Below are 24,449 nucleotides of genomic sequence, written 5' to 3' on the forward strand. Positions count from 1 at the left end.
TGAGACAGGTTAAAGAAAAGAATACATAGGATTTACTGACTAAATTTTTTTTAGCCAACTGCAATTCAAGCCTAGAAGACTAGGAGAAGATACACCTATCAGTAGAAATAAGGAAGCCAAATGGAAGAAGCCAACTTGGAGGGGGAAACTCAGTGGTTTTAATGTTATCAGCATTCTAGAAAAGAAATGCAGAAATGGACTCAGGGAAGACATCAATTGGAAATATGTACCTCTCTAAACTCTTCCTGGTTTAGATATTCCTCTTTTGCAAGAGAATGGGGTTAGGCCAAATGACTGCTGAGGTCTCTTCTGGTTCTATGACTCCATAATTTTATAATTCCATAAGCACAGAATATCTATCCTTAGAAAGTTTAAGGTGGAGTTTCTTGGCCAACGTAATCTTTGGGGGCTTCTTTATGGACTTCTGAAACATTCTGCAAACTTCCTCTCAAATATGGTTTCGAAACTTCAACATCCATGAACCAAAGAAAAACTTTAGAAGAAAAAAAAAAAAAACATATTTTAATTTAAAAAAATAAGGGCTTAAAATAGGTGCTTCCCTTGAAATGGGAGTCTAACTGACAAAATGACTCAAAAATGAAGTAATTAATTCAGGACCTTTTTTTAAGTTCTAACTTAATTAACCATCCCCTATCTGCAGAAAAACACAATACATTGCATGAATTGTTCAACTACATACTCAAAAAGTTACATACTTCATCACAACCAGCTATTAACCTTTCAACGAGTAAACAGCAAGATGGGAAGAAGGCTAAACCAAAAAGAGGTTTATAAATGCAAAGATTTTGCTTTAACCCTTCTAAGACTCATAAAAGCTAAGGTCAATATTGGTATGGTTGCGAACCATGAAGAAATGACAACCACTGGTTGAAATATACACTCTTAATTTTACGATGCACTACTCTGTCGAAGCTGTGCCAAAAATACAGTAAAATTCAGAATGAAATAGAGCCAAATGCATCATCACATTCAGGGAGGATCTCCTGCAAGCTGTTTTCCAGGTAGCTGTGGATTCCACTAGAGGGCAACAGAGCGTGCTCGGAGAGCAACTTGGGCTTAAGGACAGTGTCTGGCTTTAGGTCACCAGTTCAGTGTGCAAAACGGTCTCCATTTCAAAACCACACTGGATCCCTGAATGCCTCTTGCATTACCAAGCACTGTGTTCTGATAAAAGGATTCCTGTTTTAAAGTTAAAGTTAGTCAAACTGACATTTTGATTTCTTAAACAACATATAAATCCAAATATTTTGCCATAATCAAGTATCTTCCCATCAAACTAATAAACAATTTAATAACTTTCTAATTTAATAAAGTTTTTAAAAAACAATGTACTGTAGCCTTTGATATTTTAATACTTAGATATAATGGTTAAATCAAAACACACAAGTAAAAAGTACACTAATAACACTACCATAATATTACTTTAACAGCTAGCATTTGAGCACTTTACATCCTGTCCTGAAAACTTAATACAGATTTTCAGACAGTAACCGTGTAAGATAAAAACTAACATTACACCCATCTTTCAAATGGGCAAGTTAAGGCTAATAGATATGAAATTTACCCAAGGACACATAGCTTAAAAAAAAAAAAAAAAGGATAAAGTTGAAATGACACTTTAAAATTTGAGTACCAGGTATCACATGAGATCTCGGAGGCCAACCCACCATCACTAGAATTGGAGATTTGGGCACTTCTTCAAAACGAACCCTTATGGCAGTCAAAAACCCTTATGAGGACTATGGTCCTCAAAGATAGAAACATTCTTTCATTGTACCTTACCACATAATAAAATTTTACGGTTGCACACGTACTATTTGTAAAAACCATGTCAGTAATCCCATTTACATAACAGAAGTTATACATTGCTTTATCTCAGTATTATATTGCAACTGTCTTCTACAAACAAGAAATACTAACAAGGAAAACAATTATAAAAGTTCAATAATCAGGTTCTCACACTAAAAAAATATCAGCTGATGATAAGCTTTGCAGTGACTTATTAAATGTCAGTCTTTAGACTTCTTAGAGTCATTATGTATCATAAAAAGAAAGTGGTAAGTAAATATTACATAGCTTGAGTGTGTGATCCTGACAGTATTTCTACACAAGACAACAGCATGACATTGAAGTCCTAAAGAATGAGGGCTCACCCAGTGAATGGAGATTCAATTTGTGTTGTACTCTGGAGAGAATGCACAGTGACTGACTAATCTGAAATGTAAGATTTCTTCTTGTTCTACAAAATCTTAAAGCTCAGTTAGTATGAAACTGTAAAATACGAGACACTGCATTAGTGTCCTGCTGTGGTAACAAATTGCTACAAGCATAGGAGCTTCAAGTAACACAAATTTATCTTACAATTCTGGAGGTGAGGAGTTTGAAATGGGTCTCACCAGGCTACAATCAAGAGGTCAGCAGGGCTGTATTCCTTCCAGAAGCTCTATAGGAGAATCCATTCCTTTACCTTTTCCAGCTTCTAGAAGGTACCTGCATTCTTTGGCTCCATTTTTTTCAAGCCACCAGTGGACAGTCAACTCTCTCTCACATTGTATCTCTCTAATAGGGACTTCTCCTGTCTTCCTCTTTCAATTATAAGGACCCATGTGATTACACTGGGCCCACCCAAATAATCCAGAATAATCTCTCCATTTTAAGGTCCTTAAATTTGCAAAAATCACATTTGCAAAAATCCTTTTCTCATGTACCATACATCTCATTGGTTCTGGGGATTAGGATTAGACATCTTTAGAGGCCATTACTCTGCCCGCTACAGACAGAACAGACTATAATTTGTGCATTTGGCAATCCTTCTGAGAAGTAGTTACTGGAATACAGAATGTATTTTCCTACAAAACAGCATATAGTTGTTGGACAAGTGTAGTCTACAAAGTCCTGAAAGGAGTAATCTGGGACCTGAGAAAAAGGATGTAAGGATGGCAACACAGGTAAGACACCTTTACAATAAATAAGGTGCAGCCTTCAGGCAAAGAGAATTGAATTTATATTTGCATGATATACTAATTTTAAATTATTTTTATTATACTCCATAGTTCTATTACTTACCCTTTCTTAACAACGGTGCTAACTATGTAAAAACGAGTTCATGCTTAGTTATACTTCATGAGTTTTCATAACTAGAAATTATAAACAAAAACAGCCAGCACATGCTTGGCACTTTGTAGAAGAACAAAGGAGGATAGAAATGTCAATTCTAGTCTGATTCTGATACTTTACTACCTGTGTGACCTTCAGCAAGTCACTGACAATTTCTGGGGCAATTCTCAGAAATTAAAAGCAGGGATAATAAATAGCTCTCACCTGCAGGGTTGCTCTAAAGTAAAATAGAGTATATAACCACCAGAAAACATTCTGGGACACTGTTGGTGTTCCGTAAAATGTTAAATAGTTGTCGTTGGGTAAACTACGTCAGTAGCTTTGGGAAGACAGAGAAGACGCATTAGTGAAACGCTATAAATTTTTAGATACTTATCCCAAAGAACCTGAATCATCAGATACATAAAACAGGAAAATTTTAAGAATGCCTGTTACAACTGCATAATTGAGTTACACCATAAGATATTATACAAACACCCATTATCATAAGATGCAAAATTTCAAAGCTGCTCCAGTAATATTTTGACAAAATATAGGACAGACATAGTGCAACATGGTAAAAACTCGGCTCCCTGTGAAGGGTCCTCTACTGGGTAAGCAAGTTAACGCAACAAATCTCCCAAAGAGGCATCATGTAGAAGCCCATGGCATGCTGGCCCAAGGAATAACCAAGATAAGCCCACAGACAAACCACTTCCAGGACCAGAAGTTTTGAAAGTCATTTACTTAAAAAGCTGATTCAAGTATATTATCCCATTGTCTGACTGTGAGTAGAATACCATGTAGCCCCCGATTTCAGTCCTTACAGAAGGGTGCTGGATGGCTCCTCTCTAGCCTCACCAAATGACCTCAGCCTACACCGCTTTCTGAGTCTAAATTGGTTTCTCCTGCTTCATCCTTTCCAGCTGGGCCATCAGTGGTTCCTAATTGCCATTTTCGCATGTAATACGAATCTTTCTTAGGAGTTGAGGTAAGTGAGCATTGGCCAAGGGTTACGTACATCCATCCATCCCTCTTTGGGTTTGCATTCTATATTCTAAATGTAAGATATTATTAGATGGCCAATTTGAAAATAGGTGAATTGTAATTTTATCTAAGCTTCATATTATCTCTAAGACTACTGGATGAATTTGATATATCACTAAACATTTAGAAGTATCATGCGTAATTACTTCTTAATCTAAACTTTAAAAAAAGTAATAAAACAAACTTATGTCCACACTGGATACATAAACTATCAGGAAAACTTAAAGACTACAGAATGTTGAGCGGGGCGGGGGACGGAGAGTAAGACTCTCATTTTCACTTACATTATTTTTGAAAAGGAAAAAGGGGAGCACATTTTTTTCTGACAATATCCAAAGTGTATATTCTCATCTACTCTGCAAAACAATATCAATTAAGCTTCATATATTTAATGCAAAAGTACATTAAAGAAATGGGGGAACCTTCACCCAAAGAGCCCTAATCCATTGCTACGATTTTAACTGACTACCTCACTTTTTCACCCTACTCACTAGTGGTGAAGTCCCTTTAAAAGAGAGATTACATATAATAAAACTGTTTCTCTGTCTAGTAAATGGATTATAGTTTAAAAGGGCACTGCCAGGATAGTTAAAAAGTATTTTTCAAACGGAAGAGCTCTGTAGGACAAATGATTTCCCTGAGTATTGTTCATGGAAACATCCTTCCTGTAATTAGGTCTCACATAAGGCTGGATGAGACATTTTCTTCTAGCCTTTCTTCTTCTTCTTTTTTTAATGTTTACTTCTTTTTGAGAGAGAGAGAGAGAGAGGGCAAGTACAAGTGGGGGAGAGGCAGAGAAAGAGGGAGATACGGAATCCAAAGCAGACTCCAGGCTCTGAGCTGTCAGCACAGAACCCAACATGGGGCTCCAGCTTGTGAACCACAAGATCATGACCTGAACCAAAATAACCAACTTAACCAACTGAGCCACCCAGGTATCCCTCTTCTAGCCTTTCTTTTCTTTTCTTTTTTTTTTTTAACCTTTCTTAAACTTGCTACATTTTGGCTTTGAATTTTAATACACCAGACACCAACGAAATCTGAGAAGGGAAGACTTTCTTCATTTGCAAAACAGACCAAATGCCTAGACTATTTCAAAACAAGAAGATGACTGCAGACAAGTAGAAAGTGAAACAGAAATACAAAAGTCAGTCCTTTAAAGTTATGAACATGAACAATACGTTATTATTTACTGTGAGACCAAACAATACAAAGTATGCATCAAAATCATGTAGAGCAGGTGTCAAGTGCAGAGAGTAAAGGTTTCTTTTTCACTCATGAATTCAGTAAGTATTCTTTGAGAATTAAGTTTGGGTAAGAGATATTACTAATACAAGGAACACAAAGGAAATAAAAATCTTCTGGTCCTTGTCCTCTAGGAACTTACAATCTAGGAAGATTATGAAATAGGATATTTTAATGCAAAGCAAACCAGCACACCAGAGTTGAGTTCCAAAAGAAAATAAGGGAAAAATGGATAGAATATCTGCAAAAACCGATGTAAATTTGAACAGTCCAAAAAGATCTTACAGAAAAGGAAAAAGGTAAATTTTACCCAAGTTCAATAAATCACTTTTCCACATTCCGGTACAATTGGTTGACGCATGCACACGCGCACGCGTACACACACACACACACACACCCCTCCCTGAGAGTGCAGAAAAACAAAAGAGAAACATAGATACATGCATAAATTAGCCTAGAACAAACAGCGCTAAGGATGCACAGGAGAAGAAACTCTAAATCCAGGATCGCTCAGGGAGGGCTGTAGTTCAATTAGGGACAACACATTCACCAGGGCTAAGAACCCGACACCGAAGTCATACACAATGTGTCTCCACAGCAAAAATCCAGTGTATGGCCAGTGAATAGTTACTTTCATACTTTTCCAGTTTACAATCAGAAGAAAAATCTTATTAAAACAAGATATTTGCAGTGGGATTATTCTCAAGTAGTTGGCAAAATATGTTCAAACTTTTTGGAGTAGTCAATTTAGTGGGTTTTGTTTGTTTTTGTTAGTTTTTTTTTTGTCTTTTTTTACTTTAGCAATGGAAACAAAGACTATCACGAAAGACCGTTGTTTGCCAGCTACTTTAAAAAATAAAAGATTTCACCATAGTTCTTTGTAAGACTTTTCTCCCCACTGTATGCTCTAGTTTGAAACACATTCAAATCACAAGCACTGAGCTGAATATTTAGCAAGGGCCAAGAATAAACCCCAGAGCCAACAATGGCAATGAAAACTCGAACAGCCTCAGAGCCTGATGCTAATTTACTAAGACGCATCAGGAACTCTTGGGAATGAAGTGTCTGCTAATTAGGCCACCATAAACAGATTCCCAAACCTTGACAAAGTTTTTCCAAACATCTGATGAACAACTTTGATTTATAGGCTGTTCAGGTGGAACCTGAGCAGATGGTATCTCTTAGTAATAACTGACACATGAGTTTGTTAAGGATCTCAATCTCTAGGAAACAACACAGCTCTACAGAGGAAAACAATGAGGAACAGTTTGAGTCGTCTACCTTATCTTTGTCTTCAACGACATCTGCCAAAACATCATCTGGATCCAGAATTCCTCCATCCGTGTATTCTAAGTGATGGATCTTCACCCAGTAACCAGGATCCTGTGGTAGAACAATCAACAAGTTTCATGACTCAAGCTTTTTGAAAATACATTTGAATGTAAAAAAATAAGTTGACTCATTAAAAATAGGCACTGGTAATAAAATGTTTGAACACCGTAAAGAAATGTTACCTCTTTATTTCAATAAACGGTTGGTATTTTTATCTTATTTCAAGAAAATCAGTAAGTCAAAGTATGCATATTTCATCAATTATCTTGGAAGATAAATGGCAATGCAAAAATAAAGTCTCACTGTTATTTGAGAAGCAATTTCAAGGAAGTTTTTATAACTTCAGTTTAGGTAATCCCAAGAATATTGGGGGGGGGGACGCGGAATATCTTCTTGATGGTACTCTTTGAAGTGGGCTTAGAAATTCAAATTCAGATTCCCAAAGCTATAGAGGAGGGGAAAAAAATCAAAGGGCAGAAATCTTTGATGGCAATCATTGTCACTTTAGAATCTATCAAGTGGAATGGTGTAAGCACGGACCTCTTCATCTTTTAAATCTCTAGGCTGTATGCATGTCCTCAACTCCAAGATTTGAGATCACATCTGGAGCAAGAGCTCTGCAGGGCAGCACATCAAACTGGGTTTGGAGTTGGACAAGTTCACTCAACCGCAGTAGTGATTTAGGAGATTTCCAAGTAATGTCTTAAAAACCTATTCAGGAATGTAAGGCCTAAGGAACAAAAGCATTTTCCTAATTCGAAATGTGGCTACATACTCTGATGCTACAACTCAAAATTAGAGGATATGTAGCTCATTGGGTTATTTATGTATTGCCTATTTCCAGAAAAGATATGAAAGTCAACCGTAATAATGAGACAAGAACAGGAACAAATGAATGAAGAAAAATAATAGTAAGCTTTTTACCGAATACCCAAGGTATCATCAATTTGGCTCTGTGATTCTCAGAAAGCTTCTCAAAGTGGGAAAGTTTTGAGCTTTATATAACGCACACAAAAAACAAATACACGCCAGTTTACAAGAAGGAAATTCTTCTAGGATAAAGCCTTAAGCCTTTACCATATGAGTCTTTATAAAGGATAAGAACTAACATAGCCCACAGAATTCAACTGCAATATTATAAAAACTAATAGAAATGGTTGTCACACAGCCTCCCCTTTACCTGCTCCCCCAATAAAAAGAACATACTCTATTAAATAAGAGTAAGGCTTTTAAAGCATATTTTCAGAGGGCCACTGAAAGGTGACCCAAAAACATAGCTTTTCAGTAATCTGACTAAATAAAATCATAGTCTTAAAAATCCAAAGGAAGTATCCTTAGGTAGGCTTTTGACACTTCAAAATTAAATTTTCTGTAGAGTATCTGATGAGCTAGTCCAAGTAAAATGAAAAGAATTTCATTGCATCTAATATTAGACTTATAGGTGGAAACACATCATTAGGAAACCTTAAGTGTCTGGTTCTCTTGCCCCAAGAGATTGAAAAAACAAACAAACAAAAAAAGCAGACAGTGTATAACCAGGTAAGAATAGCAGAGCACACCCATCAGTCAGATTCTTTAATCAGAGATCTATAGCAGCTCAAGGTCATTGTATTATAAAAGGTGAGCTAAGTACAATAGAATAGATTCTAAATGAGGAGAATGCCAGAGTAGACAAAACACTATATAAAACCACTGGACCATACAGAAAATAAAGAAATCCCCCGGTAATCTTTGGGAATTCAGTCTTTTGGCTATGGCCATGCTACAAGCAACACATTTTTTCTAAATATATCCAAGACTTATAATTGAAATCTATAGGGTATTACATGTTCCTTGTAAAAACGGCCTTCTTTCAAAGGGAGTTCAAATTAATTAATTTCTATTAATGTCCACTGAATTGGTTTTTGATCTATGACAGCACTATAGATGAAATCTGTTGATTTTAACAATGTGTGTAAAAGGTGATGTATTCTAAAGAGTTCTAAAAAGTTTGCTTTTTTACATATTCAATTACTTAAATGACCTCTATTAAGTTGTCTGCTTTTTTCTCATGCTCAGTTTGTAGAAGCCAATTTTATCACCTAAAACTGGAGTAAACTACCCCCAACAATTGTGGTGTAGGTTAAAAGATGCCTGTTTTCCTGTCTAGAGGGAGGAACAGGGAGAAGAAAACCAAACACTCTGATTTAAAATAGGGGAACTCAGGAAGTAACAAAGGACAGGATCTAATCAGTAGCAAAGGGAGCAGACAAGAGGCGACGTGATGGGTCTGTTAAGTCACACAGCATTCTGCTACCACACACATCGGGCTCTAAGACATTCTGGAAAATAAGTCTTAGGAGCTGCAACTAAGACATTTATGTCTAATTCTCTAATTGTGATTCGAAAGAGTACAGGATTTAAAAGTTTCACAGAACTAAATCGAGTAATAAAGTTATTTTGATAGATTTTGGAATCATATATTCAATCAAAAAACATGTAAGTGAAATACATGGTGCCAGAATATAAAAGGACTGTTTGCAAATCTAACATTACCATCTCACTTTGACACTGCCATTTTATACACCCCAGCAAAGAGTAGACTAATGATGAGCACACATCTAATCCTAAACTAAAACAGACAAGCTATATGAAAGGAGTTGTTAATATTTTATTCCAAGGGAGGTAAATCAAAAAACACAGCACGTACCAACTGTGATTTTGTCCCCACGGTATTTTGGCCATGGTGCTATAGATCACTTTAAGAATATACATACAATAGTAGCAGCCAACAGCCATTATAAGACCATAAATTCACCCTGACTCCTTTATGCATGTAAAAACTTCAACCATTACCTTGCAGTCAAGATTCTGCATTTCATTTACTTAGTTTTATTACCATCAGGAATAAAACTGATCAAACATGAAAAGATGTTCACATATGCATCTTGTTTCACTCACTCATTTGGAAAAGTTTACTGTATTTTTCAGAGTTGTGACATTAATTTACCTTTCTATTGCATAAATATCTGAAATACATAAAACTTAAATTATTTCATAAAAATCTCTAGTAAAAGTATTACACCATAAATCTTAGGACTTAAGCTCCTTGGTTCTTAAAGTATTGAAAAATAACATAGCACACATTATTTCCTCTATTTCTGATAGTTTCTTATCATTTTTTAAATGATAATACTTAAATACTACTAGAACTTTGAAACTAAAAATAGCCACAAGGATGAATTGGAAAAGGAAACAAAAATATACACATAATGGAAAGACCACAGTTACAAAAAACTTATAACTGATCAATGTAGAAATTGTTCCAAATAGGCGCTGATATTAACAGCAACAAATATTCTTCACTGTGGGTAGATGGCATGAAATTTGACCCTATAACCTTAGAAAATCTCTATTAGCCAGAGTTCTGAAGAAAAATAATTTTCATCTGCAGTATCAGGAGGAATAGACTGACAAGCCAGATACTAAGATGCTGTGACTACCAAGGACTGAGACAGTGTCAATATTCAAAAGGGGGAAAACATGGATGTTTCTAAGCTAGATGCCTCTGGTCCAAGAAAGAGAAAAAATAGCCTGCAATGGCAGCAGGTCCAAAAGTAAGGCAAGCACTATGGAGGAAAAGCCAGTGTTGGAAAAGAGCTGTATTTATCAGTGGTAACAATTACAGAGTTCAGAAATGCAAATGGTTTTTTGGTGACTTTATGTTGTCACACAAATAATCGTACCCAGTGGAATATAAGAACAATTGCAAAATTATAAAGTTATTGGAAAATTAAAATTTTCTGTGTAGAATTTAATTTCAGGAATTTGGTGGAATATATCCATAAAGTAACATTTCACAATTTGATCACCAACATCATCACAGCAGATAATTTTAGTGGTTACTATAGGGCAGGAGCTACAGGTACTATGAGTTTTATATGATTAGCGTGTTTAACCTCAAACAGGCTCATGAAATAGTAATCAATCCATTTTACAGATGAGGAAAGCCAGGCATGGACACGTGAATGGAATTACCCAAGGATAAATGCTTAATAAACAGCAGGCTCAAAATGTGCTTTTTAAACACAGCAAACAAGAGTTGGATTTTTTTTTTCTTAATTAAAAAATATTAACAGGGGATTCGGGTGGCTCAGTTGGTTAAGAGTCCTGCTTTTGGCTCAGGTCATGTTCTCACAGTTCATGGGTTCAAGCCCCATGTCACTAACAGTGTGCTTGGGATTCTCTCTCTCCCTCTCTCTGTGCCCTTTCCCTGCTCATGCTTGCACTTGCTCTCTCTCTCTCTCTCTCAAAATAAATAAACTTAAAGAAAATTTAACAAAAATTACAGGCACCTAAGAATAAGGCAGGGCATCAAATCCATGTCTGTTGCTAGTTAAGTATAAGGATGCAGACAAGTCACCACTACTCTGGCCCTTAGTTGCTTTATCATTAGTGAACATGGAGGCTCTTTGGTCCTCTGCACAATGCAGCACATGCGAGTCAAAGTGTAGAGAACACAACAGGGCAATAGTGCAAGACCCCAAAATATTTCCCTAAGTGTGTCCAGTGCTTCCCAGGTGAGAGAAGCTTCAGAACATAATTCCTCATAATCATGGAATTAAACGTTAGAGAAGAAATGGAAAAAAAGATCTTCCTGCCAAGAGCAGAGAGGAAGCTTGAGACATGAGAAATTAAATAGAGGATCATCAAGTTTTTCATCCATGCACATTTTAACTACTGCTAGGTATTCTCTCAGCCACTCCAGATTAAAAGAGAGTAAGATGCCCCCAAACAGCACCCAGGAAGGAGACAGTAGTCAGAACAGGTGCAGAGACTGTTTGGGGGCAGGTAGAAAGCAGGAGTCTCTGAATAACCAACCACAGACAGTGTAGGTTTCAGGAACCAAGCAGTTCCTGAAAATGATGCCTGAGCAAAGCCTAGCAGAGCAGGACTGACAGCTGAAGGACAGAATGAAGCCAGAAAAGGAAGTAATAAATCTTGATATTATGAGCTGGCCCTGACTTCAGAACACTCCTCCAATTTCCTGAAAAAGATTAACCAAGTGCATGACAGGAACACGAGTGATGCCACTTTAATCAAATATGTTTCTAAAGAACTCAAGGGAACTCGAATTGCACCAAGGGTTTTTATGCTGGGGTAAAAGTAATACCCACAAACTCAACAGAATTATACACCTCAATTTATATGAAAAAATGAAGGTAAATCAGTAAATTTACTCCCAGATTTAATTAAATTTTTTAATGTTTTATTTATTTCTGAGAGAGAGAGAGAGATAGCGTGAACAGGGGAGGGTCGGAGAGGGAGACATAGAATCCAAATCAGGCTCCAGGCTCTGAGCTAGCTGTCAGCACAGAGCCCGACGCGGGGCTCGAACTCATGAACCACAAGATCATGACCTGAGCCAAAGTCGGACACTCAACCGACTGAGCCACTCAGGTGCCCCTACTCCCAACTTTAAAAATCTATGAACCTACCAAAAGAAACTTGATATAGCCATACCAACATCAGATAAAGGAGATTTTAAGAAACACTGCTAAAGATAAATAGGAACATTTCATGATGCTAAAAGGATCAATCCAATGGAAAGAAAGCAATTCTAAACCTAAGCACCTGATAATTTCACCACATATGCTGCCAAAATGGACAGATATTAAAAATAAATGAATAAACAAATAAATTTAACTATAGAGAACAAACTGAGGGTTGATGGGGGTTGGTAGGTGGGGAAATGCCTTAAATGGGTGATGACTATTAAGGAGGGCACTTGTTGTGATGACCACTGGGTGTTGTATGCAAGTGATAGATCATTAAATTCTATACTTGAAACTAATATTATAGTGTGTGTTAAACTTAAATTAAAATAAATCTTGAGGAGGAAAAAAACAATCTTTAAAAATAAATCCAAAATCACAGTGAGACTTTTGGTAGGAAACAAAGATATAAATCACCTGACCAACACAGTTAATAAACTGATCTAACTTATATTCCATACATATAAGACACTGCATCAAAAAAGATTAGAAAATACATTCTCTACAAGTGCACATAGAATATACACCCAATTTCAAAAGTCCAGAATAACTGAGAATATGTTCTCTGACCAAAGTCAGAGTCAATTCCAGAAATGCACCTATAAAATGTCAATCTGTTTGGAAATACAGTTCTGAAAAATCTAATTTGAAAAATATGTCTCAACATAAAATAATTAAAACAGCATACCAAAAATTGTGAGATGCAGCTAAAGCAGTGCTTAATGGCAAATTTATGGCCTTTAATGCAAATATCAGCAAAAAAGAAAAGCTAAACCCAAGAAGCTAGAACAACTATTCAAATCCAAACACAGAGAGAAGGAAATAAAAAAAAAATAGAACAAAGTTGGTTCTATGAAAAGCTTGATAAAATTGGCAAATACCTAGCAAAACTGATTTTTAAAAAAATGAATTTCCACTATCAAGGAAAAAGACAATACCATCTTAGATTTTACAGTTACTAAAAATATATGGTAAAAATTTAGACCTATAAAATTAACAATGAAATGAACATTTTAAAAAACTTTTTAATGTTTTACTTATTTTTGAGAGAGACAGCATGAACAGGGGAGGGTCAGAGAGAGAGGGAGACACAGAATCAGAAGCAGGCTCCAGGCTCTGAGTTAGCTGTCAGCACAGAGCCGGACGCGGGGCTCAAACCCACGAACCATGAGATCATGACCTGAGCTGAAGTCAGATGCTTAACTGACTGAGCCACCCAGGTCCCCCTGAAATGAACATTTAAAAAAATACAACTTACCAAAACTGGCAAAAAATAGAAATACAAAGACAACAATTAAATTTTAAAACTTCCTCATAAAGAACCAAACTCAGAATACTTCACAGATAATATCTTCCTGATGTTTAGGGAAGAAAAGGTGTCAATCTCATACAAATACTTCTAGAAACTAGAAGAGAAAAATTTCCCATCCCTTTTTTTTTAAGTTCATTTTTATTTATTTTGAGAGAGAGGGAAGGAGAGAGAGATAGCAAACAGAGAACAGAGCAGAGAGAAAGGGAGACAGAATCCCAAGCAGGCTCTGCACTGCCAGCACAGAGCCCGATTCAAGGCTCAGACTCACATAACCATGAGATATGACCTGAGCCTAAGTCAAGAGTCAGATGCTTAACTGACAGGTGCCCTTCCATCCCTTTTCATGAGGACAGTGTAACATAGACACAAACACCTTACAAGGGCATTATACAAAAATTATAAAATTTACAAAAATTTGCCTATGGATAAATATGCAAAAATCTTAGATAAAATATGTGTAAATCAAAATTAAGTGACGTGTGTAAAGGATTTATTCCCTTAATGCAAGAGTGGTTTAAAATTCAAAAATCAATTTAAGTAGTCACCTAATGAGTAAGGGAAAAAGGATAAAAATTAGATGATGATCACAATGGATGCACTTGAGAATATTCACCACCAATTCACAAAATGTATCTTAGCAACCCAGGCAAACCTGTAATTAAGGCAAACTATTAATAGAAAACTCAAAAATTAAAAAATGGTAACATTTATAGTAGCATCATAAAATCAAGTATTTAGGAATAAGTCTAACAAAAATACATAAAACCTTCATGCTAAAACTTACCAACTTTTAGGAAAAATTAAAGAAGAGTTTTAAGGATTAACGGACTCCCTATTATGAAGATGTTCATCTTGCCCAAATTGAATAAGGATTGAGTTGCGGTTATGACCAACCAGAATTCTCAGACACTGATCATGGGAGCATATGTTTTATTAAAAACTGGCAGTGTCTGAACATAAACATCACACAGACTTGACCATAAACATCCTACACAGCTTAGCAATGCCCCTCCTAAATATATATCCAACAGAAGTATACAGAATTACCAAAACACAGGTCCTGTAAGATTCATAGGAGAATTGTTCCTAATATCTAAAAATCTGGAAATAGCCCAAATAGTCATCACCAGTAGAATAAATAAGTACCATGTCCATGGAGTGGAATACTAAATATCAACAAGACTGAACGAACTACAACTTTCTGCAACAATGTGGGTAAATCTCACAGCATAACACTGATCAGAGCCAAATATCAAAAAAAGTACATACTCTGATTCCATGAATAAGCTCAAAAATAGGCATATTTATTTCACCATCTTATAAGTTAGGAGACCCATTACCCCTTGAGAGGGAAAGGGCAGTGAGAAAAAAAGGTCACAACGGGGCTTCTGGACTAATGTTTTATTTCTGGACATGCTGGCTACACTTGCTTGTACACTTTTCTGTATGTGTGGTATACTTTAAAAATGTTTTTATAATTTAAGAACTCTCTGCTTCAAAAAGTATGATTTCCGTTTTCAAAGTGAAATATGTGATGGTTCCATTTACACATGACCATGTCTACAAATAATTAAATAAGACCTACACAAAGCTGTTTAGAACTAGTTTCCTTAAAATTATAAGAACAAATATTAAGGCAAATAAAAGACAGGAACGTAAAAGTCCCAAAAGGCAGACAGGCTGTTTCTCCCACTCACAAAAAATTTAGCTTACTGACCATCAATTATTCAAAACTTGTAAAACCCAGAGAGGAGCTTAATGAACCACAGGCTTAAATGAGTCAATAGTGTGACAAATACATTAAAAATGTTACCACTATCTTGGGCCATGATAATAACACTGGGTCCAAAACAGAGCAAGTAATAATCTCATTCTATACTAAGTGGACACACTACATTTAAAGTATTTTCTTCAAAATTTAAGCGGTGGTCACTAACGACCTGGAGAACACCAATATGGGTGATGGAAAAAGGTCAGCTCATTTGTTTTAAGACATGATTTAGGTTTGTTTAAACTGGAGAACACAAAGGGAAACATTTTTGCTATTTCAAACATAGCAGAACCACAGTTTACACAGGACTAAAGTCTTCAAATTATCAGACAAAAATCTCTTATTGTTAAGTTATCACTGGTAATCTCTCAGGGAGACACCATACGAGACGGACATCTCTCTCAAATCCAACACTACCTGCTTTTCAACCAGGACTGGCAAATTACTGTATTTTCAGTCAAGTATCAAAGTAATCTGAATTATACTGGAGACAAAGTTCTGTGAAAACTACTGACCTTCAACACTTAAAATCATACTCAGGCCAGAGATAGACTCCCACTACCATAAGCATATGGGAATTGAAACAACAGAGGTAGGAGCAGTCATTTGTGCTTTCTCTGGAATACATGTCCATTGCTCATATACGTCAAATTAACTACGGTACTCGAATTTTTAACCCCTTGTTTTTTCTTTGGTTGAGCTTTTATAGGGTGAATTTGTGAAAGTTAAATGACCATATCAGAGTCCCATCAAATTAACAGGCTGCCATGCACAACAAGCAAGATTTGGCTTGTTCTGTATCGCCCCACAGGAGTTACAGAAACAAGAGTGGTAGACGGAATCTCAGTATTAGAAAGGTCTCTCAAAAAGGGCTGTTTAAGAGTAGAGTGGGCTATATGATGAAATAGTGATGAATAGTGTCCTTACAGGACTCCATCCCTGTAAGGAGTCAAGCCAAGGCTAGACTGCCATCTCTCAAGGAGGCTATAGGCTATGAAGTGAGAATTATGTAATCCTAAAGAACCCTTCAGACTCTCAAACCTATAACATCTAGAACCTCAAAGTTCTTTTGGGTGTTAAACCTAAAGTTAGAGAAACTTCTTGAAAGAAGAAATCTCTGGGGTATTATAAGGATAATGCTTTCTGGGGCGCCTGGGTGGCTCTGTCGGTTAAGCATCCAACTTCCAGCTCAGGTCACGATCTCACGGTTCGTGGGTTCAAGCCCTGCATCAGGCTCTATGCTGACAGCTAGCTGAGAGCCTGGAACTTGGTTCGGATTCTGTGTCTCCCTCTCTCTCTGACCCTCCCCTGCTCATGCTGTCTCTCTCTCTCAGAAATAAATAAAACATTAAAAAAAAAAAGAATAATGCTTCCCACATAGGGAATAGAGTCAATGGTGTAACAGAGTACAGTGACAGATGGTAGCTACACTGGTGCGCATAATGTACAGAGCTGTTGCATCACTATGTTGTATACTTAAAACTAATGTAACATTGTGTATCAACTACACTTCAGTTAAAAAAAAAAGTTTTCAGAAGTTCAGCATGATTCCACAATTATCCTGCATCTCTAAGCAGAACATCTAAGGAAAACAAATCTCATATGACTCAATCGGTTATTCTGTGTCTTGTTGTATAACCCGAAAAGTCACTAATTTATGAACATATTTAAAGAAAAGGGTCTTCTATATTCAAGGTGACAGAATTACTCTGGTAGAGAAATAAAATAAAAACCTGAAAATTTTATATTACTTACCTTTATAAATAGGCTAATTTCTCACTCTAAAACAACACTTCCCTACCGACAACCCCTAATGTGGGGTTTTCCATCCTTGACTAGTAAATTCGTAAGTTTAGAAACTCATAAGAATCTACTGGCTTACAGACCACCTAGACCAGTCCTCCCTCTTACTGGGGGAGAGGTGTGGGGACAGCAGAACAAAAGATTCAGCCACAATGAAAGTTGTGGTTGGCTTGTGCTATCCCATCTTAAACAAAAGTAGTCTCCATATAAGAGCACAAACAGGGGCTCCTGGGTGGCTCAGTCCATTAAGCATCCAACTTTGGCGCGGGTCATGATCTCACAGTTAGTGGTTTCAAGCCTCTGCATCGGGCTCTGTGCTGGCAGCTCAGAGCCGAGCCTGCTTTGGATTCTGTGTCTCCTTCTCTCAGTGTTCCTCCCTGCTCGTGCTCAGTCTCTCAAAAATAAATATTTTTAAAAAATTAAAAAAATTAAAAAGCACCAACTCCAGGTAAGTTTTTTTATTTTATCTCAGAATCCAAGTTTTGATAATACTATTTATTCTCCTTTTCAAGTAGGAAGAAAAATATTTAAGCATCAAGGCTTCACTTTCTAATTCATTTATCAACTAAATATTCAAAAAGAATGTTAATCACCTCATGTCATTTCTCATTCAGCTTCATGAAGTAACCATAATCTCGGTTTTCTTTATATAAAGGAATTTAAAGGTTCATTTTCTCATTCTGGCATTAACCTAAATTTATTTGAGGAAAAAAAAGTCCAGATATCTAAGTCCTTTTTTTGTTAAATAAAGGACAATTTTTAATTATTTTCAAATCTACTGCCTACATCATCACAGTTCATTCTCTTTACAAGAATATGGAAATTTCCTTTTTCTATGGATCTAAGAGTTAAATGCACAAAAGCGTAAGTCTTCTATAAATCTTCAGGACTAAATATATTCTAATCTTAAAATCAAAGTTCTATCAGGAAAATCAGATGTTAAAGTCCGAAATTAACAAAAATTGCACTTACTTTTAATTGATACATCTATTTCAAAAATTTCCCAGTATGAAAGACTTCCAAAACATTAAACCATTACTAATTTAGTAATGCTGAAATACATGGTTTCAAAACAATTTTAAAGAAAACAGCTGATTTTTTTAATCCTGTTTTCCGTTAATTGTTTTCAATGAAATTTTATAGTCCAAAGACCTGGATGCCAAGGTTTTAGAAGCCTGTGTGGTCCAAAGGAATGCAAAGCCCACAGCCAAAGAATGGAAGCAGCCACATCCCCAAAGACCAGGAGAAGCTATTACTTTTTAAATAATTTATTAAGAAACCCTAAAAAGCATTCTGCTACAAAATGAATTTTAATAGGAATTTGAGAACGCAAATTCATATAACTCAAGCTTTACTTAATGCAGCCAATTAAATCCCAACATTATTGCTGCTATGATGCCAGCATCTTTGTATGGTAGTTCCAAAGTACAGCTTTGACAGATAATGTCAATTTGTGTATCTTTATGGTTATGAACAAATGAATGAATGAATGAATGAATGGAGGGTTTAAAGTATTCTACAAGTACCCAGATGGCCTCCAGATCTTTACTCAAATACAGAAAGTTTTATGCTCCATTACTGAAGAAATTAAGACATAGAAAAGAGAATTCTAATTTACATCAGAAGAGGTACTGCTGTCAGTGTTTATAAAAACATGTAACTCTAAGAGAAACATAAAGACTTCATCAACTTTATTCCTGCTTACTGCTTACAAAACTTCTTTTCAGTATGGCAATCATAGGAATGGTGAAGGATTAGCAGTCTCTGATTTTCAGAAGTACTGAGATACTATTACCGCTACTGTTAACTCTTTTTCTCTGACAACAGGGCCATTCCTCCAGAATCCAACTGATGGAACACTGATGAAGCTAAATAAAACACAGAAAGCACAGGAAAGGAAGCAGTACTGAACTCAAGTTCCCTGTGTTCAGAGCATTCGAATCTTGCTACCCCATCCAACTCCAGAAAGCTAGTGGTCTTCCTCCCCAGCCATTCTTCATAGGCATTTAGGGAACTATATGCCTAGAAAACAAGGATACAGGCAACAGAGGACTCAACACTTAGGACATGAGAAAGGAATTCCCCCTAAAACTTAGTGGTAGCAATTAGTATTGTAGTCATGCAGGAGCTTAGGGAGCAACAGATCTTGACAGGATCAGCACAATGAAGGGCTTCAAGAGTGAGGTTATCAAGGAACCCAAACAAAACTGTTATATTTTATGGCAGACTTAAATCCAAAGGAAATGGTACTACAGAGTCATTTCCTACAACTATTAGGAGAGAAAAGAAATCATGAGACGCCAAGAAAACTAAGCAAACGAAATAGACTGATTCCAGGAAAACAAAAATTTGCACAAGACAGGAAGGAATCATAGCTATTGGCTCAAGAGTAAACATCTGCATGGTTACCGTAGGAAAAACACTGGATATAGAGTTAACCAAAAATTCCGACAATTTTGGGCAACCATGGGGTAGAAAAACTGAAAAAGGTGTAAGAAAGTTATAATTTTCAGGTACCCTAATAGGATATAAACAGGTTGATGAATAAAGAGATAGCAGTAAGTTCTTTTTTATAAATAAAAGCACACTGCCATCCCTTGATTCACAAATTATTTAGAATTATGGAGGGAAGTACCTAAAAAAGACAGCTAAAAAAGGCTGAAGGTGGTGCTTCTTAGAAGTAGCATGGGGGGAGAATCAACACACCCCTGTTTTTAGTTATGGACCTTTTGGCACTATTTGACTTTCAAACTAGAAATGGGCAAACTATGGGCCACAGGCCAAATCCTGCCCCTCATCTTTTTTATAAATTTAGTGAAACAGCCATGCTCATTCATGTGGGTACTGTGAATGGCTGCTTTCACACAATGGCAGCGGTGTCATACAGCATACGAAGGCTAAAATATTTACAACCTAGCTCTTTACAAAAAGAGTTTGCCAACTCCTGCTTTAAACCATGTATAAGAATTACGTTGATTGTAAAAATTAAATGGTACAAAGGGGTGGTCCACAGTATTCTCCAGAAGCAACTCTTTCAGGCATCTGTTTTAGTCTATTTGACTGTTAACGTCTCTCTAAATGAGCATTTCTCATGGTCTCCATGACTTTAGAAATCACCTTTTGACTTTGACATCATGATGGCAACGAAGTGTAGAGTCCTCCAACTTTCCCATCCTTCTTTCTCCCAATATTGTTATTCAAATATACGTCCTTTAAAGGCTACTTTTATCTTCAGTGAATAACTTAAACCTCTATTTTTAATTCTATCATCTAATGGCTGCATTTCTTCACTCCTCAGAGTAAAAGAGATCACAGCTCTTACTTTTCTCTCCTTTTGCCCTTTTACTTTCCGTATCTGTCATCTCTACTTTTACTTATACATTATCAAAGTGGAAAACATTTGCATTCTCCTCTGTAATGATAACCATACTTTGTCTATAATTGGATTCCAAAAGGTGAAAGCCAATGGCTGGTATTGACAATTATGGCAGCCAAAGGAATAGTGTTCTCTGACGAACCAAACAGGAGATGACTGTCTGTCATTCCTTATGGTGCTAATGTCAGAACCCCTAGGCCATTCCAATAAGAATGTTCAAATACATTTTCCTTGTTACAATCTACCTTTTGCCAAAAATAACATTAGGTTACTTTAATATGTAAGCTAGAAGAGTTGACCTCAATATCAAAAAATGTGTAGTAAATTAATCCAAAATATATTTTTATAGTATTTTCTATATATACTATTTATACAATTACATATGTGTGTATATATGTATATATGGTCATAAAACGCAGGTGGATATAACCACATTCAATAGTAAAACAAACTATGCCCTATTTTATATAGGCAAGAAATATTACTTTCTTTCAAAATGAGCATGGCTGCCTTTGATAAAATGGAAATAGGCTAATTTTTCTAGGAAAATTATAAATGCCCGGTATCTAGACTATGAGAAGTATTTCCTATAGCCCAATAGTAATAAATAAGGATACTATGCATTTCCTATTCCTCCTAGAACAAATTGTCACTAACTTAGTACCTTAAATAAATTTATTATCTTATAGTTCTATAAGTCTTAAGTCTGATGCAATTCTCACTGCACTAAAATCAAGCCATCAATGGTGCTGAATTCCTAGTCTGGGGACTCTTGAGCAGAATCTGTTCCTTGGCCTTCTCTAGCTTCTAGCAGCTTCCAAATTCTTTGGGTTAAGGCCTTCCTTCTACCTTTAAAGCTAGGAATGGCCAGCGTAGTCTGCCGTCTTCTGAGTCATTCTTCCACATACAAGGATTCTTGTGATTGTAGTGGGCCCATCAGATTACTGCAGGACAATCTTCCCATCTCCAAGTTAACTGATGAGCAGTCTTAATTCGAATGCCACCTGAATTCTCATTTGCCATGGAACATAATATATACACAGGTTCTGACACCTGAGAAGTGGACAACTTTGGGAAGCCATTATTTTGCCTAGAACAGGTGTCAAATATAGAATACTGTCTTTTATTTAAGTTCTTAACAGCTCTATTACTCCAAATTAAATACAAGTGAAAATTAGTGCATTAGAAGAACCATCTCAGAGTTGTGTTTGGAATGAAAAGAGTTATAATTGAGGTTAAGTAAGTAACTAGAAGGAACATTTTCAGAAATTTTCAGTGTTAATTTAGAAGCGCAGCCATCACAAAATGTTGGGTCACATTCACTTTTGGCCTAACATTCCAGAGAATGTTACCCAAGAACAGCATTAGTTTATAGTTTTTTAAGTGTTTATTATTTTGAGAGACAGAGACAGAGCACAAGTGGAGGAGGGGCAGAGAGAAAGGGAGACACAGAATCTGAAGCTGACTCCAGGCTCTGAGCTGTCATCACAGAGCCACCATGTGTGGCTCAAACCCACGGACTGTAAAATCATGACCTGAGCTGAAGTTGGCTGCTTAACCAGCTGAACCACCCAGGCATCCAACAGCATTAGTTTTTAAACAGTCCAAGAGACGATAAAAATATAAAATAGAGATAGAAAATCTGGGATTGAAATAAAATCTAAAATTGGGTCCATGATAATTCAAAAACTTAGTAATCTGAAGTACAAAGGCACTAACCAATCAGAACAGATGCCAGCTAAGGAAGGCCAATCTGATGTCACCTGTTGGCTATGTCAGCCCACTCATTTGACCTCAAGAGCCACACTTAGTAATGGGAAAGTATTCCAGCTGAACTTTCTCTCCTCTATAGCGTTCACTCAATCCTTTCAGATTGGAAAAATTACTAGATCCTAGATCACCTCCATAGTGAGTAATGCTTCATAAACTTGGAAGAAGTCTTATTTATTTATATCTCTTTCCACAACGGACATGGAAGTTTATCAGCAAATCATCCCTTGCTTTCTTTTTTCTATACAAGAATAACAAAAATTTTTATTTCTTCTTACCTGCCTCATTAAGTATACTTTTCCTTACTCTTCTCCGAAATTTTTACAAGTCCTTCACATACTAAAAGACAGAGTCCACAATATAAAAGAGAATACCAAGATTCTACTACTTTTCATTATTTGTGACTCCCCATGGAAGGCAGAGACTGACACAAAAAAAAAAGAAAGAAAGAAAGAAACAAGCAAACAATACAAATAGGTAATACTTGGGAGTCAAGAAAATACAAGACATCTAGAGAATCAGAGGAAAAATTACACAATGGATCAAAAGCAGTGCTCTGAGGAAATTCATAGCACTGAATTTCTATTAGAAAGAAAAATAGATCGGGGCACCTAGGTGGCTCAGTCGGTTAAGCGTCCGACTTTGGCTCAGGTCATGACCTCACGGTTCGTGGGTTCGAGCCCCGCGTTGGGCTCTGTGCTGACAGCTAGCTCAGAACCTGGAGCCTGCTTCAGATTCTGTGTCTCCCTCTCTCTCTGTAACCCTCCTCCGCTCGCACTGTCTTTCTCTGACTCGCAAAAATAAATAAAAAACATTTAAAAAATAATCATTAAAAAAAAAGAAAGAAAAATAGATCTAAAATGAATAATCTAAATTTCCACTTCAGGAAACTAAAAAAAAAAAAAAAGGAGCAAATACAAAATTAAAAAAATTACAGCACAAATCAATGAAACTGACAATGAATAATCGGTAAAGAAATATCAATAAATTCAAACCGATTCTTTATGAATACCAATTAAATTGTTAAGCCTCTAACTATGCTAAGAAAAAAGGGAGGACTCAAATTACCAGTATCAGAAATGAAAGAAAGGACATCACTATAGCTCCCATGGACATTAGAAAAATAAGGGAATAATGAAAAACACTAAATCCACACATTTGATAACCTTGATGAAATGGACCAATTCTTTGAAAGGCCAATCTGCCAAAACTCACACAAGAAGAAATACACAATATGACTAGACCTGTGCCTATTAAGATGAACTGATAATTGATAACCTTCCAGAACAAAAAGCACCAGGTCAAGGTGGGTTCACTGATGAATTTTGACAAATATTTAAGAAAGAAATGATACACATTATCTTTAAAAATCATACAAATTCTTTTCAATAACTGTCAGAGGATAAAACCAGAGGGAATACATCCTAACTCATTCCGTGAGGCCAGCATTACCCTAATACTAAAATGAGATGAAAACATCAAAGAAAACCAGACCAATCTCTCTGATAAACATATATATATGTATATAATACATATATATATATACAACAAAACATTAGCAAACTAAATACAACTGTGAATGAAAATAACTGTACACCACTACCATCAACTAAGATTTACTGTAGGTATGCCAAGCTGGCTTATCATTTAATAATCAATTAACATAATCCAGCAGATCAATATGCAAAGATCACATGATTAAGTCAAAAAAGCAGAAAAAAAAATATACAAAATACAATACCCATTCATGACAAAAAAACTCCAAGTAAATTAGGATTAGAGAGGAACTTCTTCAATTTCATAAATAATATCTACAAAAAATCTACAGTTCACATCATACTTGGTGGTGAGAAAGTGGAAGCTTCCCAATATTAAATACAAGGCAAAGGCGTGGCTGGGCTCAGTCAGTTGAGCATCTGACTCTTGATTTTAGATCAGGTCATGATCTCAGGGTTGTGAGATCGAGCCCTGGGTCAGTCTCCATGCTGAGCATGGAGTTTGCTTGGAATTCTCTCCCTCCCTCCCTCCCTCCTTCTCTCTCTCTCTCTCTGCCTCTCTCCTACTCATATGCAGGCACACAAACTCTCTCTCTCAAAATAAACACTTAAAAAAATTGGCCAAAACCCTTCACAGTTAACCTCA

General features: G+C 36.2%; 1 protein-coding gene across 4 annotated transcripts in view; it reads right to left on the reverse strand.

Moving 5' to 3' along the window:
- PARD3B (par-3 family cell polarity regulator beta) overlaps positions 1-24,449 on the reverse strand; it is a 997,354-nt gene that overhangs the window by 844,696 nt on the left and 128,209 nt on the right. For all 4 annotated transcript variants that reach the window (XM_077770171.1, XM_077770172.1, XM_077770173.1 and 1 more), the window contains exon 2: positions 6,691-6,792. In XM_077770171.1, the coding sequence (XP_077626297.1) occupies positions 6,691-6,792 (102 nt within the window). The remainder of the gene's footprint in view (positions 1-6,690; positions 6,793-24,449) is intronic.

The sequence above is a fragment of the Crocuta crocuta genome, unplaced genomic scaffold, assembly GCF_008692635.1.
Source record: "Crocuta crocuta isolate KB4526 unplaced genomic scaffold, BGI_CrCroc_1.0 scaffold478, whole genome shotgun sequence".
Taxonomy (NCBI): domain Eukaryota; kingdom Metazoa; phylum Chordata; class Mammalia; order Carnivora; family Hyaenidae; genus Crocuta; species Crocuta crocuta.